The sequence below is a fragment of the Centroberyx gerrardi genome, chromosome 19, assembly GCF_048128805.1.
Source record: "Centroberyx gerrardi isolate f3 chromosome 19, fCenGer3.hap1.cur.20231027, whole genome shotgun sequence".
NCBI classification, from domain to species: Eukaryota; Metazoa; Chordata; class Actinopteri; order Beryciformes; family Berycidae; genus Centroberyx; species Centroberyx gerrardi.
Genome location: NC_136015.1, coordinates 7,366,264 through 7,393,596, shown reverse-complemented (window position 1 = coordinate 7,393,596; position 27,333 = coordinate 7,366,264). Strand labels below are relative to the sequence as shown.

At 41.9% G+C, this 27,333-nt stretch overlaps 2 protein-coding genes across 4 annotated transcripts in view; one reads left to right on the top strand and one right to left on the bottom strand.

Annotated features, from left to right (window-relative positions):
* The first annotated feature begins 7,594 nt into the window (after window positions 1-7,594).
* cfap90 (cilia and flagella associated protein 90) lies at window positions 7,595-10,442 on the top strand. The gene is made up of 3 exons (XM_071914901.2): window positions 7,595-7,711; window positions 8,703-8,819; window positions 10,263-10,442. Exons 1-3 carry the CDS (start codon window positions 7,595-7,597, stop codon window positions 10,440-10,442), a joined length of 414 nt encoding a protein of 137 aa, XP_071771002.1.
* Window positions 10,443-12,632: 2,190 nt separating this feature from the next.
* The window catches only part of adcy2b (adenylate cyclase 2b (brain)), a 41,266-nt gene continuing 26,565 nt past the window's right edge, over window positions 12,633-27,333 (bottom strand). The window contains exons 10-25 of one of the 3 annotated variants that reach the window (XM_071914907.2): window positions 26,804-26,980; window positions 26,674-26,714; window positions 26,475-26,555; window positions 25,819-25,888; window positions 25,302-25,399; window positions 24,385-24,469; window positions 22,117-22,257; window positions 21,879-21,995; window positions 20,430-20,614; window positions 18,606-18,690; window positions 16,226-16,384; window positions 15,316-15,462; window positions 14,921-15,028; window positions 13,969-14,083; window positions 13,693-13,817; window positions 12,633-13,571 (exon numbers count right to left, since the gene is read on the bottom strand). In XM_071914907.2, coding sequence (XP_071771008.1) covers window positions 13,419-13,571; window positions 13,693-13,817; window positions 13,969-14,083; window positions 14,921-15,028; window positions 15,316-15,462; window positions 16,226-16,384; window positions 18,606-18,690; window positions 20,430-20,614; window positions 21,879-21,995; window positions 22,117-22,257; window positions 24,385-24,469; window positions 25,302-25,399; window positions 25,819-25,888; window positions 26,475-26,555; window positions 26,674-26,714; window positions 26,804-26,980 — 1,887 coding nt within the window. In that variant the 3' untranslated portion in view covers window positions 12,633-13,418. Of the gene's footprint in view, window positions 13,572-13,692; window positions 13,818-13,968; window positions 14,084-14,920; window positions 15,029-15,315; window positions 15,463-16,225; window positions 16,385-18,605; window positions 18,691-20,429; window positions 20,615-21,878; window positions 21,996-22,116; window positions 22,258-24,384; window positions 24,470-25,301; window positions 25,400-25,818; window positions 25,889-26,474; window positions 26,556-26,673; window positions 26,715-26,803; window positions 26,981-27,333 lie in introns of those variants that run through there. The other 2 variants (XM_078290410.1, XR_011785219.2) reach the window with 2 other exon arrangements.

The window sequence follows — 27,333 nt, the reverse complement described above, 5'->3', positions numbered from 1 at the left end:
TGTGCTCTGAGTGCACTGACTAAACACACACGCGCTAGACAAAATGCTCCCACTGGTTTCCAGTGAGTGAAAATGTTGATATTGATTAAATCTTGGGGAAATGTATCAGCAGATAGTAGACAGATTTATCGATGAGATGACATTATAGTGTCCTTTTATAAATGGGACTCGACATGCTAATTGACCTTTGGCTGTAACACATTCATTAAAGTGGAGGGCAGTTGCAGAGCAGCCTCCTTCCTGCTATTTTTCATGTGATGCAGCTGCCAAATGGTCTGGTTCAGGATTCAGCACATTGCAGACAGGCCAGATCTACGATCCTATCAATCCACTCAAACCTAACCCACTTGGATGTAGCAATATCAGTATAACGATTTTTTTTGTTTGAATATGACGAAAACACTAATTGAATTAACCTTTAAAACAAAGAACCCCAACCCAATAACACTGTTTATCACAACATTAAATTAATATTCGTAGTGGAGGCTCTTCGACTTTGACACAGACATTTCTTGATAAGAGATGCTATCCTGTTTATATGGAGCATGTCATCAAAACAACTATGACTGCAGGCATTGGATTAGATAAGATTACAAGAAACTTCAATGATCCCCATGGGGAAATGTGTGGTTGCAGCAGCAGAGAATAGGATATACTGTAGATAAGATAAGAATAGAACAAATACAAAGCACTGGAGATAATAATCAAGAAATTACAACAGAAGATAACAAAGAATATTACAATACATAGCGAGCTAAAGATAAAGCATCATCGTTGACAGGTTTAGAAGCAGATGTGCAAATGTGCATTACTAGCTGCTCACATTGTCAGGTATACAGATGGAAGGACATATGTACAGAACTGTGTGCAGATGAACAAATGTGCAGTGTAAGCTGTTCACATTATCAAAAATTACAGATGGAGGTAACCAGGGATGTAGTGGATAAACTCAGTTTACACACCTTATTATTTGCATAACAGAGTTTATTCACCTTATTAGGCTAACATAAATCTGTATGATGTTAATTCATAGTATGAATCATTGGAAGTAATATTAAGCTGACAAAAGTTATATGAGAATATGTTAAAAAACATAATGCTTTTTTGAAAGTATAATTTATTTTTGTTCATATTGAGGGCCTTATGATCAGTGACTGAAGGTCATAGTTTACAGAGGTTATTATTTACCACTACATCACTGGAGATAGTATATGTGAATAAATATTTCATATTTACAGAGGGAAGTAGAGAATTGTGTCCAGAAATATGTCCCGGTTCATATGGAGAGACATGCACAGAAATATGTACAGGCCATGTGCATGGATGCAGATCAGATAGTGCAAGCAGGACAGATGTACAGAGTAATAGAGAGCACAGTTACAGAGTAGCAGTCCAGAACAGTCCACATCAACAGTGCAGTGTGACAGAATAGACTCAGCAGTGTGGTGTGCTACAACTGAAATTCATGGCAACTTCCCAAGTTCTCATGCAGGAGCTGTCTGAATCAAAAGAGGGCCTTCTGTTAGTGTGCAACATGCTTTGATAGTGGTGCAGCAAAATGCAGTTTTCATTTTCAAATATTTTATTTCATTGCCTTTATTTAGGCTACACTAAATCTATCTCATAGGCCAACTGATTAGGACACATTACACATGCATTACTGGGAATGTCCAGCAGGTGGAAGGCTGATCCTAGTGATCAACTTGCTTGCCTCCATAGATGGATACTGAGGCTGGGTAGTGGAGACATGTAATGGATCAGAGCTTTTGAATATTGTCAGTCCTAGACGACTTTGCTGGTCCAATCCATCACACCAGCTCTTCTCTTCTCTTCTCTTCTCAAACATGTATTAGTGTATAGGGACATTCTAATCTCATATCTTTGATAGTAAACAAGAAAACCAAATCTATGATCTCAACCAATAATGTATAGCAAACTAACTTGGTGGACATGGTGACAGTACCTAGGACAATTTTCCAGACATATGGACACCCTTTCTGGTTTGTAATGTAATGTAATATTGTTATGAATAAGCATTCAGTCTCAAATTCATTACCACAAGAGCAGGTCCAGGTTTGGTCTCTTGATAACATTACATTCATTGTCTTTTGTTTCTTGTGATTGTTTCCTTCATTGTTCTGTTTTTGGAAGACATTTTTTCATTTTAAAACGTCTTCGCGGAACGGTCCAACTTTGGCAGGTGACCAGTAACAAGATCTATTGCCTGGAAATAACAAGGATGCTTTTCCCTGCAGAAAAAAAAACACTGAATCTGCAGCGTGCCTGGCTTCACACTGATGATGATTGCCTATCCGTGGAATATTTGATGCTGATTTCAAATGGGACTGAAACATATGCGCAGCAGAAGGTAACGTAACATTAAATTACATATTAATAACAGGCGATGTTGAAGCAGTGGAGGAAAGATAGAGATGAGAGCAAGGCTCAATAACACTGGTGCCTCCCCTTAATAACTCTGGGCCTCTGATGGGAGAGAAATGGCTGACCCCTGCCTTCAGGTGGCTTCATGCCCACACTGACTCTGGCCAAATAGCAATATCTCACTCTTAAATGTCAGCGTAGTAATTACTGCTGTGCTCCAGATGACCAAGGCAACCCCTACAATGAAAGTAAGCAGGCAGTGATCATGCTCTCTCTCTCTCTCTCTCTCTCTCTCCTTCTTTTTATCCACACATCCCTAGTGTCCCACACTTCATTGTTGTTGGGAACCTCTTGACCTGCACAGCATTGTCGTCAGTTGCATCAAAATCTGTGCTCTGAGATTCAGAGGTTTCTATACTGGTTCTCTCTGTGTGTGTGTGTGTGTGTGTGTGCGTGTGCGTGCATGTTGTGGTCTCTGGGCCAACTCACAGCTCAGTGTGTGGTGTCTCTTATTGGCCACCCCCTGCTGCTCCACCGTAATTATGTGGAAGGAGAGAACAATAACAGCAGGTGGGTGACTGCCACACACACACACACGCACGCACGCACACACACACACACACACACACACACACACACAGAAAAACAAGGTGTGTCACGATGTCCCACCTGCAGGCCACTAAAACAGAGGTTAACAGGATCGATGTGACGATGTGGACAATGTATGCTTTCTCTCAGGCCTCGATCAGTGCATTAGACACACACTTAATTAGACTGGAGCTGAGCTAGAATAAACCAAAACACCAGCTGTGTGTGTGTGTGTACACAAGTACACAATACAATGCAGCTCTTGGGGCAGGAATAGTGTACTGTTTGCATTTATCATGCTACGCTTGCTTCAGTCTATTGAATACAGGGTATACAATGCTGCTCTTGGGGCAGACACAATGTTCTGTAGGCATTTGACATTCTACCTTGGCAAGCTTTTGACTATTATATTTGCAACAGCAATTGAACTTTGAAGTACTAGGATAACATGTTATATGGCTGAAGTACACTTTTCCTGCCCTAAGAGAAGCATTACTATACAGTATTCCTACTAATCGTAAGGTAGCATTACAGTACACTATGTCTGCCCCAAGAGCAGCATTATTCCATATACAATAAGATAATACTTAAGTAGCTTGACATATGCATACAGTACACTATTCCTGCCCCAAGAGCAGCATAACTGTATACAATTGGCTGTTACTAAAGGTACAATGCCAAATGCCTACAGGTACAGTTTACTGTGCAATAAACTCAAATGATTGACTCCCAAACTAGTCTACCAAGCATGTAAACTAGCTAATGGCAAAAACGAATTCATTCATTCATTCAGTTTGTTTGTGATATAGGACATTCACTATCGAAACCACATATGTCATCAATCACCAAGCGTGCCAATCATATCCCAACCTCATCCCAAACTGGACTCTGCCTTGTGTTTGATACCTCTAGCATTTTGACTAGTCATATAATAAAAGATATCTTAAATTATCATTTTGACTAGTCATAATGTAATAAAAGATATCTTAAATTATCATTTTGACTAGTCATATAATAAAAGATATCTTAAATTATCATTTTGACTAGTCATAATGTAATAAAATATCTTAAATTATCATTTTGACTAGTGATAATGTAATAAAAGATATCTTAAATTAGCATTTCGGTTGTTCATAATGTAATGAGAGATATCTTAAATGCTAATTTATAATATATCTCATTACATTATGACTAGCTAAAATGCTACTTTAAAATATTTCAGATATCTGTACTGTACGGAGCCCCTCTGGGGTCACATGGTAGAAAAAAAAACTCGATGTGTCAATCCATGTGAACAGTTTACAAATCTGTTCGCACCGATTGTGAATCCGAGGGCACGGTTTTGAAATCTGTTCGCACAGTTTACAAATCCGTTCGCACGGATTTACACATCAAGTTTTTTTTTCTACCATGTGACTCCAGAGGGGCTCCATAGTAATGAGAACTACTGGAACTACCACTGCTAGGCCTGTACTGCTGCAGCAGCTGTAGTAGTAGCAGCAGCAGCAGCAGCAGTGTTGTTGCTTGCCACTACTGACTAATACCACTCGGCTTAAAAGTACTGATGCAGCAGCAGGAGCAGCAGCAGCAGCACCCACCACATTCCCTCCCTGGTAAAGCTCTTACTGTGGACTTTGACAAGGGCCTACAACCCGTCTCTCATGGGCTTTTTTTTTTTTAAGTTTTTATATTTTTTTTCTAGTTCATTTTGATAGTTTGGACTAGATGGCGGGTTTGCGTTTCTTTGTACCAAACACCAGCTCTTCAACGAACCGGGTCTCTTGTACCAACCAGCAGTTCTGCAACAACGCCACCGCTAACCGCCAGACCGCACCGTCGGAGCGGCTGGCAGGTTGGCGGGACGCGAACTGCACCTCAGTCGCGACCGCCAGACAACCTTTTGTAGGCTTCTGGCTGGCAGGCTAGCTACAGCGGGAGGCCCGCGTCTGTGCGTATCCAACCTCCACCTTTTCAACGAACCGACTGTCGCTAACCGCCAGACCGCCCCTTTGGAGCGGCTGGCAGCTCGGCTTCAGCGGGACGCGAAGCCTCTTCGTACCAACCACCAGCTCTTCAACGAACCGCTTTCGCTAGCTGCCACGCCACCTGGTCCAAACCATCAAAATGAACTAGAGGAAAAAATAAAAAATAAAGAGAAAGTTTGAAAGCACGCCGATCAAGCGACCAACATGGTCTGAAATCAGGACCGTGTAAAAAGGTTCCCAGAGAAAGCCTCTTGCCGCGGTCCAAGCATCAGCCTCACCAGCACCCAGGGGAGCGTGGTGTGAGCTCCTGCTCTCGAGCTTGGCCTTTTATCCCCTGGGCTGCTGCGACCAAATACGTCAGAATTCTGATTGGATCTCTGATTGGTCCAGCTCCATCCAATGATGTCATAATCGGTTACAATGTTGAAGCGAATGACGAATCACGTTCTGATTGGTTCCGATTGAATGAAAAAATTTGTTTGCATTATTTGAAATGATATTTAGCCTATTATGTAGAACTTTATTTTTATTTGGAGTAGGCTTGTAGACGCATGCATTTAAAGTCAAACTTTTCAAGACGAATGTATGTAAAATAAGTCAAAATGTACGTGCAATTGGATGTCACATGCTTCTTAGGTGAGTGCGTGTGTGTGTGTGTGTGTGTGTGTGTGTGTGTGTGTGTGTGTGTGTGCCTAAATGTTGTCTAACAGCCTTGAAGCATCAACACGCCGCCAAGCCTCCAGCCGGTCCAGCTGCACCGGGATGAAAGCGGCGAACAACTCAGAGAAATTAGAGACCCTGTGTGGCTGAGTTCAGAAAGTAAATAAAAACTAATACATGTATATGAATAGAGTTAAGCTCTAGTAGTCCATTTTGTCCAACAATGTCTGATAGAAAATAATTGTAATATTTGTGCGAAGAATTCCCTGTAAGTCTCCTTTTTCCGTGGTCGTCACACTCTCTCCTCCTTTCTGATTGTCCTTCCCAATTGCACAATCTTTATAAGCAGCTTGGATGTGCGGGACGCCTAAACACACACCCAGGAGATCAGCTGTGAATGGAGGAAGAGGTTGTCGCGTCTGACTGCCTCGATTGAATCTGGAGCTTCAGTTTAAGTGATTGTCTTTTTGCGTTCTTGCCAATGTATGAATGAATTTTTTGAATGAATTAATTTTTATTTATGTGTCGTGCCACTTAGGTGGCCCATCCCACATGGGATTAGCCTACAACACACCGATAAAATAAACAAAATTTCAGTTTGCTGTATTATAGCTGTACATTAAGTACATTCTGGTACTGTAATACTCCTAATATGACAAGAACAAATACCCATGGTAAAAAACCCAACTCACATTTGTAAGAAATGCGTTTCTACCTTGAAATGGAGAGAATCACTGATGTGAGCTTTTCAAATGGAGTGGAATTCCTGCCTCCTCCCCGATTTCATTGGTCATCTCTCTGGCTCAATCACAATTCTTTTTCAGAACACCTTTGAGTAAGTAAAACTCCTATGATTTCTTCTATTTTTGTTGTGCCACAAAATAGCTTTACAATGCTTTTACTTGAAAGATTTTGTTCAATTCCTACTCTTATTACGCCACTAAGAAAGGAGTTTTTTTAATGAATGAATATATGAATGAAATGAATGAAACACAAGATTAAGGATACAAATGATGCACTTGTCATATTTGAATTCGTTTTTGGCAGCTTTCCCCATTGGACTCAATTTGCCAGGATTAACTGGGAGTCCACCATCTGTATCGTTATACTGCTGAGGGACTGGGTGGTTATTTATATTTTATTTGAAGCCCTGGAAATTGGACTTTCTTGTCACCCATAATTGAGCCACATATCCCACACTATGCTTGAGGCATAGTCTGTCCAATGTAATGAATTGTTTCTGCTGCCAGAGTTACACAGCAGATGCAGTGAAAGACCTTGGAGGACCTTGAAGGGACCAGCTTTATTATCTTACAGGAAGACACAGCCGTGCAGGAAAACAATCTTGCTACAGCATAAACAACATATTTAAAACAACAGTCCCTTTGGCAATAGATAAGACAATTACATCTATTACAACATCCATTTTGTTGTTATTTCCCATGGTATGCCAAAGTACTCACCTACAGTAAGTCGGTCCAAATTTGACCCACAATCAGGCAAAAATCCACAGAAATTTATTTGGAAACGTTCTTTTAAAAAAATCACATCATGGAAGCTTTCAGGACCAATGTTCCCTCTAAGATGATAGTTTAGTGACCTAATTTATCACATTTACCACATAATATCTTGTCGGTCACCAGTCATTGCTCCACTTTGTCTCCAGAAAAGCTGTGGATATAAGCGGGAAGTTGGAAGTTTTGGTGGAAAATTATATTAAATAGAAACAGGGATTTTGTTATACTGTGTGATTTACTGGATTGACTACCATGTTATTTGTCCCTGTAGAAAAGCACTTGAGCCAAGTCACATGTAGCACTTTGACACTCTGAAGTACGAGCTTACAAAGTGTCTGTGAAGGCAGCATAAGTGTAATCAGTTGAAGTGGGCCGGTGTCCTAGCAACCATAGACGCCGGAGGTGTGCTTCCTCTAGCCGAGACATTTCTGAAGCTTTGCCGAGTGGTTTTCAGGTGGTAAGATGGATGTGTCACTGGAAGCACAAACAAAACCTCTTTCTGCCTTGTCAGTGTTCAGCTACATCCCGCCACGACGAGAGGAAGCAAAAGAAACGTCTTACTTTAACAACGACTCCAAGGTGAGCTGATGGTAGCTGCTAGTTACTGGCTTGGTTGCCAGCTAGGTTAGCATAGTTAGCTAGCGTTAGTTATCAGAAGTCATGGCAAAAGTCATGGAATTCTACATCCGGGCCATAGTAGGAGTCCTGTATAACTATACAAAACAAAGCATGTCGTCCTGTACTAATGATGTCCCCATCTGGGCCAATCTGTAACAAATATGTCACCTTGTTTTGAACTGTAATTGCAGTTCATTGCCAATCAGTGTAAGTTTGAATGCTGGAATGCAGCGGCGAGATGCATCATTTCCAAAAGTTTCGTCAAAATCCAATCAGTGGTGTCTGAGATATTGCATGTGACACATGGATGAGCGAACAGCAACAAGCCTAATGCAGCGCCCCCCTTGGCCCGATGAGTGTAACTGTGTGTAAACGCAGTGGTGAGATGCATCATTCCCCCAAGTTTTGGCAAAATCCAACCAATCCAATCCAAGTAAACAAACATTGTAGAGCCCCACCCCCTCCCTTAGACCAATCAGTGCACTTTTAAAAATGCCAGAATGGAGTAATGAGATGCATCATTCCCTCAAGTTTTGTGAAAATCTGATCAGCGGCGTCTGACATATTGTGCGTGATATACAGACGATTAAACAAACATTGTAGCGCCCCCCTTAGGCCAATCGGTGTGATTGATGGAGAAATTACATATTGTCACTGCTTAGACAATACAAGTTTAAACTCAAAATTGATGGACGAGTAAGCACTTCAAGGCCTAAGTATTTTTAAGATCAAGTGGATTAGTACCACTAGTGATCAACATTAGTGACTACTCATCAGTCACTATGCTGTTTGGTTTAGCTGTAGCCACTCTTGAGACTACTTTGTTGTGATGTTTGTCTTCAGTCCTTGCACTGCCTCCCACAACTTGCCCAAAGTGGCAAGAAACGACCCCCTGCTGACAGGGGATGGGCCTTGAATGTATAACAACAGATGAGTGTCTCTCCATCCCTAGGCCCCAGAGGTCTGCATGTATGACCGTTTGTTCCACCGGGCTGAGGGTTATGACAACAGACTGCACCGGGATGACAGAAAACACAGTAAAGGCAGAGGATTGGACATTTATAAAGAGGTGACCAGCTATTTCAGTTCATACCATCTCACTTAAAATATTTTTAGCCTGATGATGGTGGGTTACAGATACAAATCGTTCTGCATTTATCTGTGCATTGTGGAAATATTCCTGAAAATATAAACACATTTATTCACAAATGTTATATTTAGAAGTCATTTTACATATTTTCAAATGGTGGGTCACATATAGAAACTGCTCTGCATGTATTTGTGCAGTGTGTTTTTAACATGACATAGTTCGGAGTCGTGTGACATTTGTTTTTGCCTCCTTTTGAAACCGTTCTGTCTCTGTAGGATAATTATTCATGTCAAGAAAACTAGCTCACAGTGAGTTTCTGGGTCACTGCAAGCAGAGACGCACACTGCTGAGCTTGTAATTACAGTGAGTTGAGTGTTGCCTTTCAGGGTTGGTGATGGTTTTTAGCGTGAATTGGGACATTTTCACATTGGAATATAAATAAAGACCAAATTACATCATATTATTTAAAGCTACAATCTGCAACTTTCTGCCTCCCTTGCATACACTTACACTGTTAGATATCAAATTTATGATGTTCAATGCATTCCAGGAGTTATTTTTGTGATGAACTGCTTTTCTTTTCGGTGTATCCACTTTCCCTCAACCTGCCTTGTCTACTTCTACTTCAGTGATTTCCTACATTTCCCAGAATGACTTTCTAGATCGCCAGTAGCTGTTTTGTTTATGTGTTAAAATGCTTCAGGTTGGATTTTTTCTTTAAGGCAGCAAATTGTACCGTTAGTCCTGCTCTCCTCCCCCTCAGTCGGTCGAGTTTACGCCCCAGCACTTGTCACTCATCTTGATGAGCTGTCATCTAGCCCGAGGCGGAGGTAACTGGCATCCCCAAAGCCTCCACAGGCCACGAACAAGCCGACGGCAAACGCAGCCAATATGAAATTTAAGAAAGCGATGCCAATATTCGCCGGTGTTTTTGAGCGAGTCTTGTCTGTCACATGTTTAGCTTCACTGTGCTTCAGTTTCCTACTGCTTTCCTCCTTCCTTCCGCCCGCTAGCCTCACCTTGATAGCCACAACCAGGTCACCGCTGGCCACGCCCACATGACACGCCTCCAAATGTCCCAGACATCATTGAAAAGCCAATTTCAAGCAAACAAGGGATTAAGGCATGAACACACAGTAACAGACAGACTGATAATATATATGTCCTATTTATTTAATTCAATTATGTTAACGTAAAAAAATGCATATTGTAGCTTTAAGTTTCAAATTGTCACTTTCTGTGTGGAGAAGGTTTCCCACCAGTGTCCATACCTGACACCAGAATTTCTTTTGGGCAAACTGGCAAATCTACAGCGTGTCAATTACGAGGGATGGGACGCTCTTCTCTGTTGCAGCCCCACTTACTGCAGCTTTAATATTCATTTGCTCCATCTCTCTTCTTCTTTGTCCTGCTCGCTCCCAGGAGAAGTCCAGAGATGTCCCGGTCCGATCCTCTTCAGAGTACGGCCGACGCCCTCCTCCTGCCGCTTACCAGCCCGGCCGGCAGTATGTCCGCGTGGCTCGTATGAAAGCCGAATTTTTCAAGAAAAATGGAATCATCTGGAACGTGGCAGAGGGATACGGAGCAGTGGTCCCCGTTTGAAACCCTGAAGTATCAAAGCATTTGTCATCACGGTGAATACATTGAAGAATATGTCAGTGTTGTAGTGTATTGATTCATTAAGACAGTTAAATATTATATAATAAAAGTAATTAGCAATAAAAAAAAATACATTTTGAGTGAAAAGTCTGCCGAAAGCCTCAAAAGAATGAATAAAAAAATATGGAGAAAGTGACATTTGGAAGATCTTCTGGGTGTCAAGGTACACTTTCTGGTTTGTAACTGATATTACTTCCAACAATATAAACTTTAATTTAAAGGTGTCATTTAAAGGTTTGGGTAGTTTGGACAGTCTATATATTCAAAAACTGTCCTGATCACTACCAATTGCTTTATTGCTTTATTTCAGAATGATCAGAATTGTTTATTTTATTAAAAATTACCAATCATTATGGGAAGAGGGAAAGAAGGCCCAGACCCACAGGAGTAAAGAGGCTCTGCTAGCAAGGGAATGTACATGTAATAGTGATCTTATGCAAGTTACTGTTTCAATACATGATATTTCATACTTATCTGCAGTGAACAACCAACCTGAAACCAAGTGATTAACCTAAACACTGATGCTGTATTACAATACCTCAGGGAAACTGTCCTACAAGTACCACTAACAGTGTCAAATGTACCTTTTATGCACAGATTATGAAAGTTAAAATCACAGAACCGAACAATAGAATTTAAAAGCAAATGTTTAGCTGCAAATATACCTTGAGTGTGGTGGCAACTCCCTACATTGGGTTGCTGCTCGGCACACTAATTAATCATCTACAGGCTTCACACAGTAATTAGCCAGACTTTTCCCCTGGATCTATGCACATCACTGCATTTTGAAAAAGGATCCCTACCTGTTTGAGTAGAGTACATTAAATATAATCAGCGTTCAACAAACAATGCAGCCTTCAAGTGGCTAGCCAGAAACACACGCTTTATACTTTTCTCATTAGCTCACAGGTGACGGTGATTACCTAGTGGGCAGGTCCTACCTGTCATAATAGCACATAGGCTATTGCAAAAAGACAAACAACAACAACAACAAAAACACTTGCACAAGTTTCCTCTGCACATTAAACAGGAAGATTAATTTGACTCACATTGCAGTATTCACAATTTTATGTTTGTGTGTTTTTGGATGAAATCTAATGCATACTAATAAAACATTAGTTCACTGCTTGTGTGAACTAATATCTATGTAACAACTTATATTAAAGCCTTACTTTTAGCAAAAATCTGACACTCCACAGTTGGTTTTAAAGGATAACTTTGACGATTTTAGACCTAGCCTATATAGAATTTGTCTCTTACATACCTGTAATAGGCTACTTGGACCTGCAGACAATATTGGCTCCCAAGTCAGCTGTTGGTACTAGCTATACATTAAATAATACATCAACTAACATCACTTTTGTGAATTTTTATCCTTCAATTAGGCTACTGTTTGTATCGATTGTTGCTAGCAAAATGCTAATCGTTTGGGAAAGAGGGCTACAACAGTCAGCTAGCTATCTGGCGGTTTGACGTGATAAGTTAAATATATATGAACAATAACAACTATAATAACTCTTGAAAGCAATATGAAAATCTTAATATTGAATGTATATATGTTGAATGTACTTTTGAATGTATAACAGTCAAATCGAGCTGTGGCAACAACAAACGTGTAAGCTAGTCGAGAGGTAGAGGAAGTCGCACATCATTAGTCCGCTTTCTCCAATGATTAGCATTTCACTAGCAAAAATTGAAGCGTAGTGACAGGTGTAGTACAGAGGGTGGAAAGAAGGCTCTTCTTTCTGTATCTGCCTTGTATGAACTATTGGCATTAGTTATTATCATAATTGGTGTTGGCAAGCCAGTGGGCATATGACTAACACAGGAAAATGGCTACAGTGGAGAAATAGATGGCTGAAATCCAGTTTTCAATACATCGTATTAGCAATGTTAAATATAGTGTATATATATTTAAAGATATATGATAGCGTTATTGTGAAAATATACAGGCAAGAGAGTATTATTGGTAGTGCATTCTTACCTGTTGGATAATAAAAACAATTGGCCAGTGAAAATCTGTATTATATTTAATCAAGCTAATGCTGTTATGGCCTTCATGATGGAATAAGTCTTTCCTACAACTTGTATTTAGAGCAGCAAAAGAAAGGCACAAATAGAGAGGACATTAACTTATATACAAATGTTTAATGAATAACAAAATGATGGCAGTGAAAATGTACACACATTGCTGTTGGTTTGGTTCCAGATGGATTTAAAAAATAAAAAATAAAACAACCTCCAGTTTGCTCTTGAATCTTCTGCCCGAGTCCGCCTACTCTTCAGTGGGACAGAAACACAGCTCTGAAGCTATAATTACAATTCACAGATTTTGGCAAACCACCCATCACACTGGCGTTTCGTTTGGCGTCAGATGCTCTATATGACAATAAGCTATTGTAACGTCTGTTTGGAATAAAGTAGAACAGAGCGGCTCGCGGTGCCAACCAGGCACCCGTAAAAAAACACGCAGCTCAGCAGGCAGCTCAGTTTGCTGAAGTGTAAAAGGCTCTGAAGCACTGCAACACTGGCATGGTGAATTAGCTCCACACCACTACTATTGTACAGGCGGGTGACTGCGGTCCTTGAGAGCTGCACTGTCCTCTGGTTTCAACAAACCTCTCTTTAGTCAGGCACTCCTTTAGACAGCGAAGAGACTCCATTGAGCGAAGTCCTTGACACACTCGAGGCGTGGAAACCGTCCGTAGTGCAGCGTTGAAGGACTGTAGCGGTCCGCCTCGGCCCTGCTCTACGTTGTGTCACTAAAGAAGGATGTGGTTCTCAGCAGTTGCCTATCCACTGTACCGCTGGCTGCTGGTAATGGTGTTGTAGTCGCAGAGCATGGCAAATCGTTTCTACAGCCACTTTTGAGTGTGCGATTGTATTTTCAAGTCTGTTTAGTGTGTTTGCGTGACACGCTCAAGGCATCACAGTCCCTTGCGAGAGAGATCGGGTCATCTCTGTGTGAACAAAGTAGGTCTTCAGCTCGCCTTTGCCCTTCACGTTGATGATGCCTCGACATGAACACATGTACCCCAGCGTTGACAGGATGTGATTCGTCTCCTCCGTTACCTGCATGGAGAATTGCAAGTTAGATAATGGAGTCTTGTCGGAAATAAAAATCAAACCAGGGAGATTAAACCACGATTAGACCAAGCTGCTCAATAGGACACTGCAAGATATGCAGCCCCACCTGTATTTTGCCCAGTACCCCGGTGGTCTCCATCCTGCTGGCTACGTTCACGCTGTTCCCCCAGATGTCATACTGAGGTTTCTGGGCCCCGATAACTCCCGCAATCACTGGCCCGTGGTTTATCCCTAGACAGGGAAATCACAAATCACATGGTAGATTCCCTAGGAAAATGGCAAACGTCACAAACTCTTGCTCTGAAATGCAGTCTTTGAGGAAAATAACCGAGTTCATGCACATATGCGTCACAATATGCATCATATGAACTGACGTTCTCACCAACTCTGAGTCTGAAGTCGTTGAAGGAGTGTTTGTTGATGACGTCTAGCTTCCCGACCAGAGCGAAGGCAAACTCCACCATGGTGCCTATGTGCATGTACTGTCTGTCATGTTCCTGAGAGAAATGCAGAGGGTGAGAAAATTAGTTGGTAAGTTAAAGGTGTTATATGTAGCATTTTTAAATGTCAGTATATCATTGTCAAATTAACTGTAATACCTTGGTGTAATTACTGTAAACAAATGAGACCATGGTTGAGATGATTGGTATAGCCTCTATCTCATGCCAGTGATATTATTAGTGCTTGTGTTTCTCAAAATGAAGACCACATTTCCCATAAATCCTATTGATCCTCTGCCTGTTTTGTGCTGTAAAGCAATCCCGCAGATTTCCCTCCAAAATCCAATCCAGTGTCACACAATGTAGAATACAGAGTAGAGGCTGGTAGAGGCTGCCAATCTTCTTTGCCATTGTTTCCTTTGTTTACCGTAATTATACTAATGTCTCAAAATGAATCTGGTAATGAGTTATTGATGTTAAAATGCTACATGTACAGGAGCTTCCCACACAAATATTACAAAGAACTCCAAATGTATTAGGGACAGCAATACATTCTTTGATGCCTTTTCATCTTGTTTTTGACTATAAATGAGAAATGACAACTTTATTGAATGTGATTTCAGTCTGCCAAAAATACTTTTGGCACCCTGAAATGGGAGCACATGAGCAAAAAGGGCTGTTGTTCTTTGTCTGGTCATCTATTATGGCTGAACATAAGCTCAAATTAAAGCTGACAGTTGGAACTTTAACCTCATACTCATTGTGTCACTTTGTGTCCAATGTGGAGAAAACATCAAACAATGTGTGGTTGTATTTCTGGAGTTCACTGCATAACATGGACAAGGTCAAGAGATGTGTGTGTGTGTGTGTGTGTGTGTGTGTGTAATAGCATGCCTGTGCGCACTCTGGCCCGGGCGTTGCATTGAGTCCAGTTGCAGCCATGTAGGTGCTACCAATGGTCTTTATCTTCTCCACTCCACTGAACTTAGGCTTGGACAGCAGCTGGAGATACATAGGGAATACAGTACATAACATAACTACAATGACACAAGCAGAGGGAGGAAAATAACACCAGCTATCAATTAATTGGTAAATGTGCCTGCTTCTCCTACCACTTTGGCACATAACTACCCTGTTTTCCATTTTATCTGGTGAATTAGTAAAAATGACTCTTGAAATTTGGAATCCGCCAGCCAACGTCCCTGTCAGAATGCAAAAAATCTATTTCTCTAACATGGAAATGAGCCACATTTTCAATCAGTCGGGATATAAATATAAGGGCGGCTTACTTCATCAAAGTCTGCTATGATCTCGTTGAGGAGACGTAGACACTCCAGCCCTTCCTTATTGACATCAGACTCGGTGTAAAACTCTTTGAAGTCTGGGATGGAGGCGAACATCACACACACCGACTCGTACGACTGATGATATAGGTCCTGATAACAGAACAGACACAGCAAACAGAAGATGGATGCCTTGTACTGGTCGAGCACTGGGGAAGCAAAGTTATAGACAAATGGCCAGTGGTTACAAATGGTTCTGATCTATGAACAGAATAAGTCACGTTGAACAATGATACCGACTGTTCAAATAAATAAGAGGATGAAACTTTAATGATCTCTGTGGGGAAACTGGGTCATTGCAGCTGCAAAATAGTAACAGGATACATCACAAGGAAAATAGGCTAGGAATAAGAATAGAGCAAATGGGGGGTGTTGAACATAAGGCAGCCAACAATTTCAACACTAGAACATATTATGTAGAAATATATGAGTGAAAATGAATTACAGCATGTATGCAGGGGGTGTAACATAACAGGAGTAGAGATGACAAAGAAAATGAATGAAAAGTATGTGCGATAGGAAAATATACAAAGAATATGAAAATATATGCAATGTCAAGATACATGCAATGTATAACAAATGAGAAAACATGAGAATATGATGAAAAAAGATATGTGAATTTACAGCATATATATATATATATATATAAATGTATATATATAGAAAATGTGCATTGTATTCGCATTAACAGATCTACAGAAAGTGTCTAGGTATGCAGAAGTGCATTGTAAAAAACTAAATTTTTTCAGTTTTCCATGTTTTTCCATATTCAATTTACAGATGCCGACAACACAAAGAAATGTAACAAATATACATAAATGCAGCAAAATTCTCATCTCGTTTCTTGGCAATTCACCTCGTTCTTCCAGTTGCGTCCCAGGAAGTGTTCGGCGACGTGGGCGGGCAGGACGTTCTCCAGCAGAACGCGGTTGAGGTTCTCCATGGTCTCGATCTCCTCGCACTCCCTCTTGAACTTGTCCCTCCACAGGAAGTCTAACCTACAGTAATATTCATTCTGTTACAGGAGGACACAGAGTAAAAGAGACACCTGCGTCATTCACACCCTGCGTTCTGCTCCGGGGCCACAGGCCGCCGTAGAAACTTTCACCAAAAGCATGAGAAAGAACACATATCTGAAAAGTCATTATTTTCAACTCATAGGTAAATGATGATATTTGAGTTTTGTGCCACGAATTCAAGCGTAGATTGTAGGTCGATAGGAGAAGCCGCAAAAATGTTTGAATCAGCCTTCTATAGTCCTCCAGCTAAATTGGTATTCGTCCATGATATGAGACTGTTTCTTGAGACGGTATTCTGCTCTAATCATTGCCGCCAAATGGAAATTTTATAGGATTTCTGGGCAAACCTAACCAACTGAAACTAAAGGGCATGCTTGGTATTCATAGAAAATTAATGTCCCAATAAGACGACAATGAAACAGTGTGAGGAGCTCCGCTCTCATTGCTCAAGGAAATAGTAAGCAGACAGGCCTGTTTTGCATAAAAGATAGCCGCTGCTTTTTCATTGGTTATTCATGCTTGGAGGACTTCTAAACACATCTAAATATGTCAGCAAGTCCCGTCTATCGGGGTCAAAACGCCCCGGGAGTGTGTGTGTGTGTGCATCAGATGGGGTCCCCTGAATGCGCCATCATTACGCCTATATATATGAAAGCTCCAGGCTACCTGTGGGCTGATACCTACAGTGGGCATATTAATGTGTGTGTGAGCAGATCCATCACTGCACCTCCAGTCTCCTGTGAGATATATTTCATGATGTGTGTGGTTCGCAGTCTAGATGATGTATGGATGTGTGCTGCAGATCTCTCCCTTGAGAATAGGGCTGCCCCAGTGTATGGAGCTCTCCAGTGACATGCTACGCTATAGACTTGATAGCCTGAGGTTGAATCAGGAACGGAGACGAGCTGCCAACCAGCCCTCCTAGGACGGGCGGTCTGTGCCATTTGTTTGTATGTGTGTGTGTGTGTGTGTGTGTGCGTGTGTGTGTGTGTCTTTGGAACCCCAGTACCTCCAGGACTGTAGTAACTAGGCCAGGAGAGGGGAAGCTCATTCCAGATGCTGTTTAGAAACAAGCTAACGAGGTTGTAAATGAGCCTCGCTCCATCACGCATCTGTTCATGAGGGATGAAATACAGCAGCCTGTGTTCTCCTAACCTGCTTTCTCCTCCCTCTGACTAAATGGCCGGGAACGGGCTCATTAGGACTTAGAATGGGATTTTGCAAGGCAAATTTGTTGACAGTGGGCTAAGAGCATGTGAAATGGAAGCTCTCAGGACTATAAAATACTGCTGCTTCTCTGCCAAAACACAAGGGCCACGAGTGTCACAGATTTTTATACTTTTCACCCTGTTTCCAGAATGAGTTATTTTGATAATAATTGATGAAGCACTTTATTCCTCTAATTTACAGAGGTCAAACCCATTGGAGTTCTTCCAAATAACATCCGGAAAGATGAACCCAATTACCCTCGAACAACCTTGATGAGAGCGCCGCCGTGAATAAGAGATGACAGTCAACGAAGAGTTTTACACAACAAAGTTGTGTTTCCAAAACAAATCCTCCCCTCCCTCCTGGTGACGGTGACCCAGAATGAGAACAACACAGGGAACTGTTTGGACCGACTCTTGTTCTCGGGGGAGCCCCGGTTTTGGGTACATCGTCTCAGAGGGGACACTTCCTGTCCAGCACATCTGCTTCTGGTCATGGCTGATGGATGATAGCCCAGAAGAGATGGCACACACACACACACACACACTCTGTCCTCTCTAGATATCTGTGTCAGCCGAGTTTAGCTCTCTGCACATGAAGTGAGGAGGCCGGATGCAGAGGAGGCGGGGGCACTGGGCTCGGTCCAGCTGCCCCAACACTGCAAAAAATGTCCATCTTAACGACTCACTAAAATACTGATTTGCTTAAAACAAGCAAGCAAATCTTCCAAGGGGGTGAGATGTTCACTTGTCTTTAAGAAAAACAAGATTCTGAGACTCCATACGAGACTAAATCACTAGATAAGATGATTATTTTTTGCAGTGAACAACTCAAGTGAAGTTAGTGGGATTATTAATGGGGTTATCATTACCCCAGCAACGTTTTATATTGGAAGAAACTGTCATGTGCTTTATAACCCATCAGTTTCATATGACCGTAGCTGTTGCCTAGTGATGTCATAGTTATGTCATGTGTGTGCAGTTATGCCAGTGAAGGAAAATGACTGACCTGCCGGGCTAATACCAGCAGAGTGACGAAGAAGATGAACAGAGACACAGAACCCATGGTCTTCAGATCCTTCAGGACCCCTGGTCTGTGGAGAGAGAGAGAGAGAGAGAGAGAGAGAGAGAGAGAGAGAGAAAGGTGAATTGTATTAGGTGAGCAGAACCATAATTTTGTATATTTATGTCATTATTTCCTAAGAGAACAAAGAATACTGTAATCCCTGAAAGGTTTTGTTTTTGTGTGGGTTTGTATTTTGATTCATTTTGTTCTGAGTAAGTATATCTGCACATATTGCATGTATGCATCTATTAATCTGCTTTTACTTGTGTACATTTTACATTAACTCTCTTTCTGGAGGGTAAACCTAAAGTCAGTTTACCGACTGTTTTAGCTTGACATAAATCACTATGACATAAATTCATAGTACATCATAGATAGCAGTATCACACTGATGTAACTTATATGAGAATAAGGGTTTTCATGGGAAAAAGGTGTAAATGAATGCATTTCTGCAAACATAATTGAGTCAATTGTGTATATTACTGGTTGTTTGCCTTATGATGATCAACAGCTGGAATCATAGTTTACACCCTTTGATTTACCACCACATCACTGCTCTTATTAACATCTCAAAGTGCTTTCTGAAGTATACTTTTCATAATAAAGTCATTGTGAGAGAGAGACAAAGAGAGAAATGCATATGAGAGTGAGAAATAAGAATACCGGTCTAACTCGGTATACTTATTGCCAGAAAACTTTTTTCCTAATGGGATTTTTTCAGTGGTGAGTCTCCAGCTGTCACTCAGATGTGAAAAAATGAATTCAGCTCCATCGACACAAACTGCTGCAACTCATCTTCTGCCACTCATCATCCTCTTCTCCAGGGGTTACCGTTGATTGGCAGCCATGTGGGAGTATTGCTTCCACAGTGATACTTTCCCCCCTGAAGGCCGGCGCCTCGTCTCATTAGTCATTCGAACAGGCCCTCCTCGACTTCCCCTCCGCAGCTGCTGATACGCCGGGGCAGGGCGCAGAGTCCGAGGGGGAGAGGAGGATTTCAAACGGGACGCACTTGCCCTTAAGCAGGCCTGATCATTTATTCATTGTCTTAACCCACTTATTCCTGTTTCGGGTCACGGGGGGGCTGGAGCCGATCCCAGCATGCATTGCACCGTGGACAGGTCTCCAGTCCATCACATGGCTAACACAGATTGGCAGACAATCACTCACACTCACATTCATACCTATGGACAGTTTAGAGTCTCCAGTCCACCTGACCTGGATGTGTTTGGACTGTGGGAAGAAAGTGGAGCAGCCGGAGGAAACCCACGTGAAAACATACAGAGAACATGCAAACTCCACACAGAAAGGGTCGGGAATCAAACCCAGCATAATTACAGAGTCATGAAATATCGCAGATGAGTGTATTTCATAAATAAGATGAAATTCTCTGAGTGCTGTTTGTTTACTTACACTTATATATTGCTTGTTCCACCATGGTTTGTACACAGGACATTTCTGAACGCATTCCTGAAGTCTACACAGACTTCAGGAATGCCTTGAAGGGTCGATCTCAGAAAGCTCAGTTAAATGATCAGAGTAATGGAACGGCACTTAAGATGGCAGCGGGGATTCCCCCGAGGGGAAGTGGCGAGGGGAAGTGGAGTACGGTCGGTTCAAATGACTAATGAAACGGGAAATACCCAGAAAAACATTTGATCTTTGTAGTCATTTAGCTGTCGCTCTTATCTTGAGCGACTTACAGTAAGTAAGCAGGAAGGGAGTTCAGTGAGAGAGAGAGAGTATCTTTGTACAGCATGCATGTACCTATCCAGTGTCTGAGTGCGGTACAGCGCTTTGCTATATCCATCCAGCAGGGGGGCGTGTGTCTGGAGGATGATGATGTTGTATATCACCACGGCAACCAGCATCACCACCATCTTCAGCTCGTAGCTGATCCTCAGAAACACCGAACACGACACCAGGCCCAGGATACAGCAGTAGATGAAGTACTGGAGAGAGAGAGGGAGAGAGAGAGAGAGAGAGAGAGAGAGAGAGAGAGAGAGAGAGAGAGAGAGAGAGAGAGAGAGAGTAATGAACTGTAACCAGCAATGTTAAAACTTAGTGTCAGCATTGTGTCACCTCAGCAAAACCGAATCCTAATGTGGATGCATTAGGAAGTCTTTGCATCTGCACTTCATAAATTTCCTTCCCTCAAAATATAAATATCATACACAACCTGTATCCGGGGCATGAAAATGTAACTATGGGTTTTTATTTGTTCAGTGTAATAGCTACCAGTAAATACATTGGTCTAGGAGGGATGTGTAATCCAACATAGAGAGTTAGACATTGTGGTGTGGATGATATTACAGTGTGTGAGAAAGTAAAGGGGACTTTCCCAGACATTATGCAGAGTGAGGCCTCTAGCATGCTTATTAAGAATGATTTGGAATATGAATGAAATCTTTCAGACTGGCCCTGTTGAACATCCTGGCAGCTTCTAAGATTGAGATAAAACAAACAAAAGGATCTGATTCAACTGCATCCACTGTCTATTTTTTTTGAATTGCCTTCCAATCATCTGACACGGGGGACAGGCTTGGATTTCTTTGGAACGTGTTTAGTGTTTTTTTTGCTTGGACAGAAAACATTTGCCAGCAAATGTAATAAACACTTAACGGATTTGGAATGGTTATGCAAGAATTTCCTGTGTGAAATTGAGAAAAATTGACATGTTGTCTCTGTAGTCTGTATGAGTAGTGCATCAGTAACAGTGAACAATGAGGGACATCACTGCAGTAAATCCCCACAGTGCTACAATGTCACACTCATACCTACATGTGAACAAAATGTGTCACAGTGTAAATTAAAGCAGCAAGAATTCCCTGAATGTTATCAAAGTAAACAATCACTTATCTATATTTGTATAAGTATGAATTATGAATTTTGCATTTTAAGATAAATGTGTTTTTTACAGTGGGGAGGGGGGGCTATATGCTAGTATATGTATAGCCTACTCTGCTGCAGTTTAAATAACATCCTTTGCAGAAAATAGCCTACACATTTTGTAGGTTCTCCATATGCACTGCAACAGAAACTGACCAATTGTAAATTCCATCTGCACCAAACCTGTACGCATGTGGAGAAAACTAAAAGTTTGACTTGAAGTGCACAGATTTATGTAGCTCTGTTAACATTAGCCAAAAAGTAACAGTTCTTCTACTTGGATATATTGGTACTCTTTCCACTCTTGTTGCTCGCTGCTGTACTTACAGGCAGGTAAAACTTGTTTTCACCTGCGGGGTGGGCGGGGCTCTGAGAGTCCAGCAGGCTGTCATTGGTTAGATTCACAGGTGGAATAGTTGTCAGGACTTCCTCTTCCAGGAAGAACTAGCCAGGGACAGAGACAGAGGGCAGAAAGTTCAACCATCATCTCTTGATACACCACTGGCACCAAAACAACCAGTGGGAAAACTAAATCCAGCAACTTAACCTGTAACTGGCTTCTCACCATGTTGAAGACGGCCATCACCAGTATGAGGGCGGTGGTTGTCATGGTGAGGACCAATCGCAGCCAGGGTTTGTTGGCGATGATGATGTGGGAGGAAGTGGGGAACCAGGGAAGAGAGCAGAGGGAGCCCTTCCCTCCCTGCTGAGGATGAGAGAAACACAGGGGACGATTAAAAGAGGTAGAAAGAAGAGAGAAAGAGAGAAATAATGTGTTTCCTTTAAAAATAGAAAAAAAAACCCATTCCCAGTCCACAGTCATGTCTGTGTTTGATTATGGAGACATTTAGTATTCGAATGTTCAGGACTGGTCAGTTTGAAATACTCCAAGCATAAAGTCTGAACTTAGCAAGACTGGTTTCTGCTAGTATGCACGTTATACATGGGAGAGACTGCAAACCACTTAGAATTTCTTGTCTTTCTTTATGATTTTAAAGCAACGATATCTCACATTTTCTATGATGTTTGTGATTGGTTTTCATAATGTATGTCCCTGTCTGCTGACAATTTGATTAAATAATGGATAAATGAAAATGAAAAAAGGATCAGTAAAAGATGTCACCCAGCAACAACCATACACAGCCGAACCATGCCAGCTTGGTAGAATTCTGTGGAAAATAGCCCTGCTTTTTTATTTGGGAGGGCTGTTCTTCAGCCTGCTCACACTACCAGACAGTTACAGTCCTCTGGTGTCTTTCTGGCCTCAGTTTTGACTGAAATGAATACCAGGACATCGGTAAAGTCGAATATCACTCAATTTAAGAACTCACATTTGTTATTTTTATGGCCTTGGGCGGCTCGATCAGTCCTACTGAACTTCACCAGACCAAGACTAATCTGTCATGCCATGCAGATGTAAAACCTGGAGGGGCATTAACAATGAACAGGGGAGGTGACTTTGTAATTTCAGCCAAGTTTAGTTTAGTTTTCTTTTCCTATTTTTTGCATCTATCTTACCAAGGGCTTGTGTGGCAGTTTTGACTGAAAAACTCTTATCATCATAGTAATAATCCTGGCTACTGCCAAACTCTGCCAAATCATTTCAAGTGAGATGTATATTGGTGTGATGGTAAACACTTTTGTCACTCTATTCTGACCTATTGTGGGCGGTGATATTTTTGCTGCTGTGGTATTGCCTGTCATAATGTTACCAGCGATGATAATGAGTTAATGTCGCTAGCTGGCAAGCACTAATTAGGCAGCATTAATAGAAACTAAACACAAAAGACATTACTCCTGTAGTCTTAAATAAAAGTTGCAGAGAACTGGGTGGCTTTGAATGGCTATAATCAACTTTTCGCCCATTTTGCACTTGTCAGGCGGAACCATTGTTCGTCAAACAGAAACACATCGTTAGGGAAACAAGGACGCGCGGAAATCTGATGCTGATGACCGTGAAAAGTTCAGCCGTGTCCAACTTTCCTCCGCTGACAAGCTTCCCTGGTCGCTCTGCTCTAGAGGAAATTAATGGACTTGTTGGTGGTGTTACTCACAGTGTGAACGCATATTAAGTAGCACCTTTCAAAAGTGAAATTTAGTGGTATTTCCCTCTACCAAGGAGGCTGCATATCTGGATTCTGTGAGACTATTACATCTAGAGAAGAAAATACCTCCCATCACAGTATGAGTGTCCTTGATGAACACACTGGAGTAGCACTTGTTGGATGAAAAATTAACTTGTAAGTCTTGTTTATTGAACTGAATAAGGTTTTATGAGGACACAAACTGCTGATTTCCTTAGACTCAGAGAGAGGGAGGGAGTCGGGGGTCTGAGCTGAGGAATTTATCATTGATTGTCCACAAACAACTTATGAAAGGTGGCTGTGACAGCTTAGAATGAAAAAAGCACCCATCCCTCCACTTGTACTTGGCCTAAGAGACGACAGATGTGACTGGGTGGATGAACTATTGTACGAAGGAGAAGAAAAGATAAATCCCTGTATAAATGGTTTCAATTGATGGCGCTGCTCCAGTTTGTATGTGTGTTACACAGACTCGAGTGCTGCTGGAGATATTCGCCCCGTCCTTCAGAGAATGCACACTCCGTTTCTCACATAGAGCGCTGTGTGTTTCTGCTGAGTATCTGAGCGAGGATTAATTGTGGCCCCGAATGGAGGAGACAGCTTTTGAATTCTCCATGACAAATATGTGCCATGTGTACGTTCTGTGTACGTAAGACGCTTTTTTTCCCCTTTGCTTGCTTTCCATTCACTTTTCTACAGTGATACAACTTTTGTGTGTGTGTGTGTGTGTGTGTGTGTAGTAAACTCACCAGAATGTGACCAGCGAAGCATATGAGCAGGATCAATGCCAACAGCAGGAATGCCATCCCAAAGGAGATCCCCAACACAGCAGTTCTGCAACACACACACACACACACACACACACACACACACACACACACACACACACACACACACACACACACACACACATTACGCTACAGCACTTCTCTCTCTGCAGTGCCATCCCAGGTAATAAATGTAATGAAGGTCCTAATGTATTCTACTTCAGACCTGCAATCCATTTCTACTGACTAGGCACTCATCAAAAGTGGATTGTACAGTAGTGTATGTGTTTCTTGATGAAGCTCATGTTTAAGGGGGAAAAAAGTTTTTCTAAGGGGGAACGCAGTATGGCAGATTTAAGGATCCGTGCCCATAAAAGAGATGATGTCACGTCTAAACGGCGGGGGGGGTGGAGGGAGTAGAGAGAGAGATGTAGAGGTGTATCAGAAAATCAATGGCCTCTCAGATGGTGGATTACGCCTTTGGCTCCCAGGAGCAGTAAATTAGCATGACCATGAATTTCGCTGCTCGCCATTAAAGGAGATGCCACACTTTGATTCACTTGATCTGGAATCACTAGCAGACACGACGCCCTTTCATCACTGTCTGCTTTTTAGCATTCTGCCTCTGGCTCCCCTGCCTCTTTCATTTCAGCGCGGCCCCGCTGATGTGACAGCCAGTGTCAAATGGCTTTTTCAAATCAACTCGCTGCCATTTTCAAAGTTGGAGCGCGCTGATGCCCTTTTGCACATTCTAAGAAATCCCCAAAGAAGAGGAAACTAGAACAAAAGAGTAAAAAAAATCATCAAGTATTGAGATGTACATCAGAAGGCAGCTGGAATGTTTTTTTCAGCAGGTGGAGTGTGCGCAGGCTAAATCCTCTGAAGGGGTACAGACTTACTTGGGCAAAACCAGGACCTGCACTATGAAAATACAGCAGAATATGAGGCAGGCGCAGGTTACATAGTACTTGAAGGCAGGTAAAGTTGTGGATCTGTACTGTTGAGAGAAGAAAAGATAGAATAAGGTAAGATAAGATGAAATGAAATTGGGTCATTGCAGCAGTAAAGAATAGGACACAGCAAAGAAAAACAGAATATAGATAAGAGTATAGCGAATAGGTTTATATAAACATACAAAACCGGCAATTCCAATGTGAATGAAAAGTACAGACTGCAGCATTGAAAGATATACAAATTTATATATATATGCACAAGACACATGAGAAGGATATGACAACATGAGGAAAAAGTTGTAGTATGGAATGTATAGCAGACTCCATATTTTCGTCTTTGTGCTACAAGGTCGCCCAGCCTCTGGAAACGACTTGTGTTCCTCTGAGGTCTATAGAATTCCATTTATTTATTTCCCTGGCGTATTAGCCGTGTGGAGCGGCTGTTTCGTATGCGCGGGCCTACCTCTTTCTCCAGCGCCTTGTTGTGAAAGAACAATGAGATCCTCTGGATGTCCTCAGACTTCAGCCACTGTCTGGAGACACAAGTGACGCAGAGCGGTTCAGACACTACACAGGACCAGGCTCCGGGTATACAATATTAACAGAACGGATTCTATATAGTACCAGAAAATGGTTCTTTAGGCTTGTGCCACAGCAGAAACCCTTTATGGTGCTGCAACGAACCCTTTAAGAATGTATGAAATGCTCCAAATCAGCAGTACCACAGGTGAATAAGAAAAAAAAAAATCCTTTCATCCTATTAGAATGACATGTTGAATATAGACACAAACATTCTTTGTATTTTGACTTATTTATTTTGTTATTAACATACTAAGTAAAGTAATAAGTTAAATAATGGGAGGAGGGGAACTTCTTGTAATGCAGAAAGTAAGAACATTTTCTCAAGCTTAACATCACAAAATGTATGAGAATCAGAGGTTCTGTGATTCATCAAGGTTCAACATAGAACCACTCTGTTAACCAGAAAAGCCTTGAAGATCCTTTATCTATAGGTGTAAATACGTTCTACAATCTGAGGTGACTGAGCATGATCTCTGACTGTCTAGGGATGCGACAAGGTGATGGGAACGCAGGATGAGCAGCAGACACAGCACTGACTTCTGTGAGTTGATGCCGTCGATCGTGCGGATCATCCTCTCGTTGAGTTCCTCCTCAAACCTCCTCCTCTGAGATTTCGACCTGGGATTGAAAGGGGGAGAAACGCATCTGAACATCAACGCAGAATCAAAACGCTCCTTTAAAAGTGATGAAACCTTGTAAAGACGAAGCAGTTACACGTGTCATGAATATACATCACCTTTCTCGCCTCTGGAAGTGGTACTGCCCCATTGGAACATCCTGAAACATGGATCACATCATAGGTCAGACTGGCTACTGGCTGTATGTGTGTGTGTGTGTGTGTGTGTGTGTGTGAGTGCACTGCTCACGGTGGTGTTGATCTTGCCGTTGTCGGTGGTCATGCTGTCCCGGTGGTGCAGGTTGGCGAAGGGCTTGGCGGCGCCCCAGGACTCCAGGTAGCGGGTCATCCTGACGGAGGCCCTCATCTTCCCCCCGTCCAGAGAGGGACGAGAGCGGACGCCCAGGTGAGGGCTGTGCCTCTCCGTCTGGGACAACCAGGGAGGAGATACATGGTGAAATTGTGCTGAGCACTCGAGTAATGCACTGATGTGATGAGACTGTGATCCATTTTCATAATTCTTTAAGCATTTTCTATCATATTTATCGCGATTATTTCTTTTTAAAACATGCTTTGTCAATAAATGTCATGCCAACAATGCCGACAGAATAGAGTTGAACTGAGGTGAAGCCAGCTGTACTGAATTCAATTGAACTGAGTCAAACAACATGTATGCACATATAATATTCATATACCCATTTGAATTTGTGCTCGTCTACAAATTGCTATGTCGCTTTCCTGCACAGTATTCAAATTTCCAAAAAGTCAACTTCAAAGAAA

Bases quoted from the DNA above. Each gene is read 5' to 3' on its own strand.
- cfap90 (XM_071914901.2), top strand. From the start codon at position 7,595: ATGGATGTGTCACTGGAAGCACAAACAAAACCTCTTTCTGCCTTGTCA. The intron at 7,712-8,702 runs GTGAGCTGATGG...CTCCATCCCTAG, and splicing joins ACTTTAACAACGACTCCAAG to GCCCCAGAGGTCTGCATGTA. The intron at 8,820-10,262 runs GTGACCAGCTAT...GCTCGCTCCCAG, and splicing joins GATTGGACATTTATAAAGAG to GAGAAGTCCAGAGATGTCCC.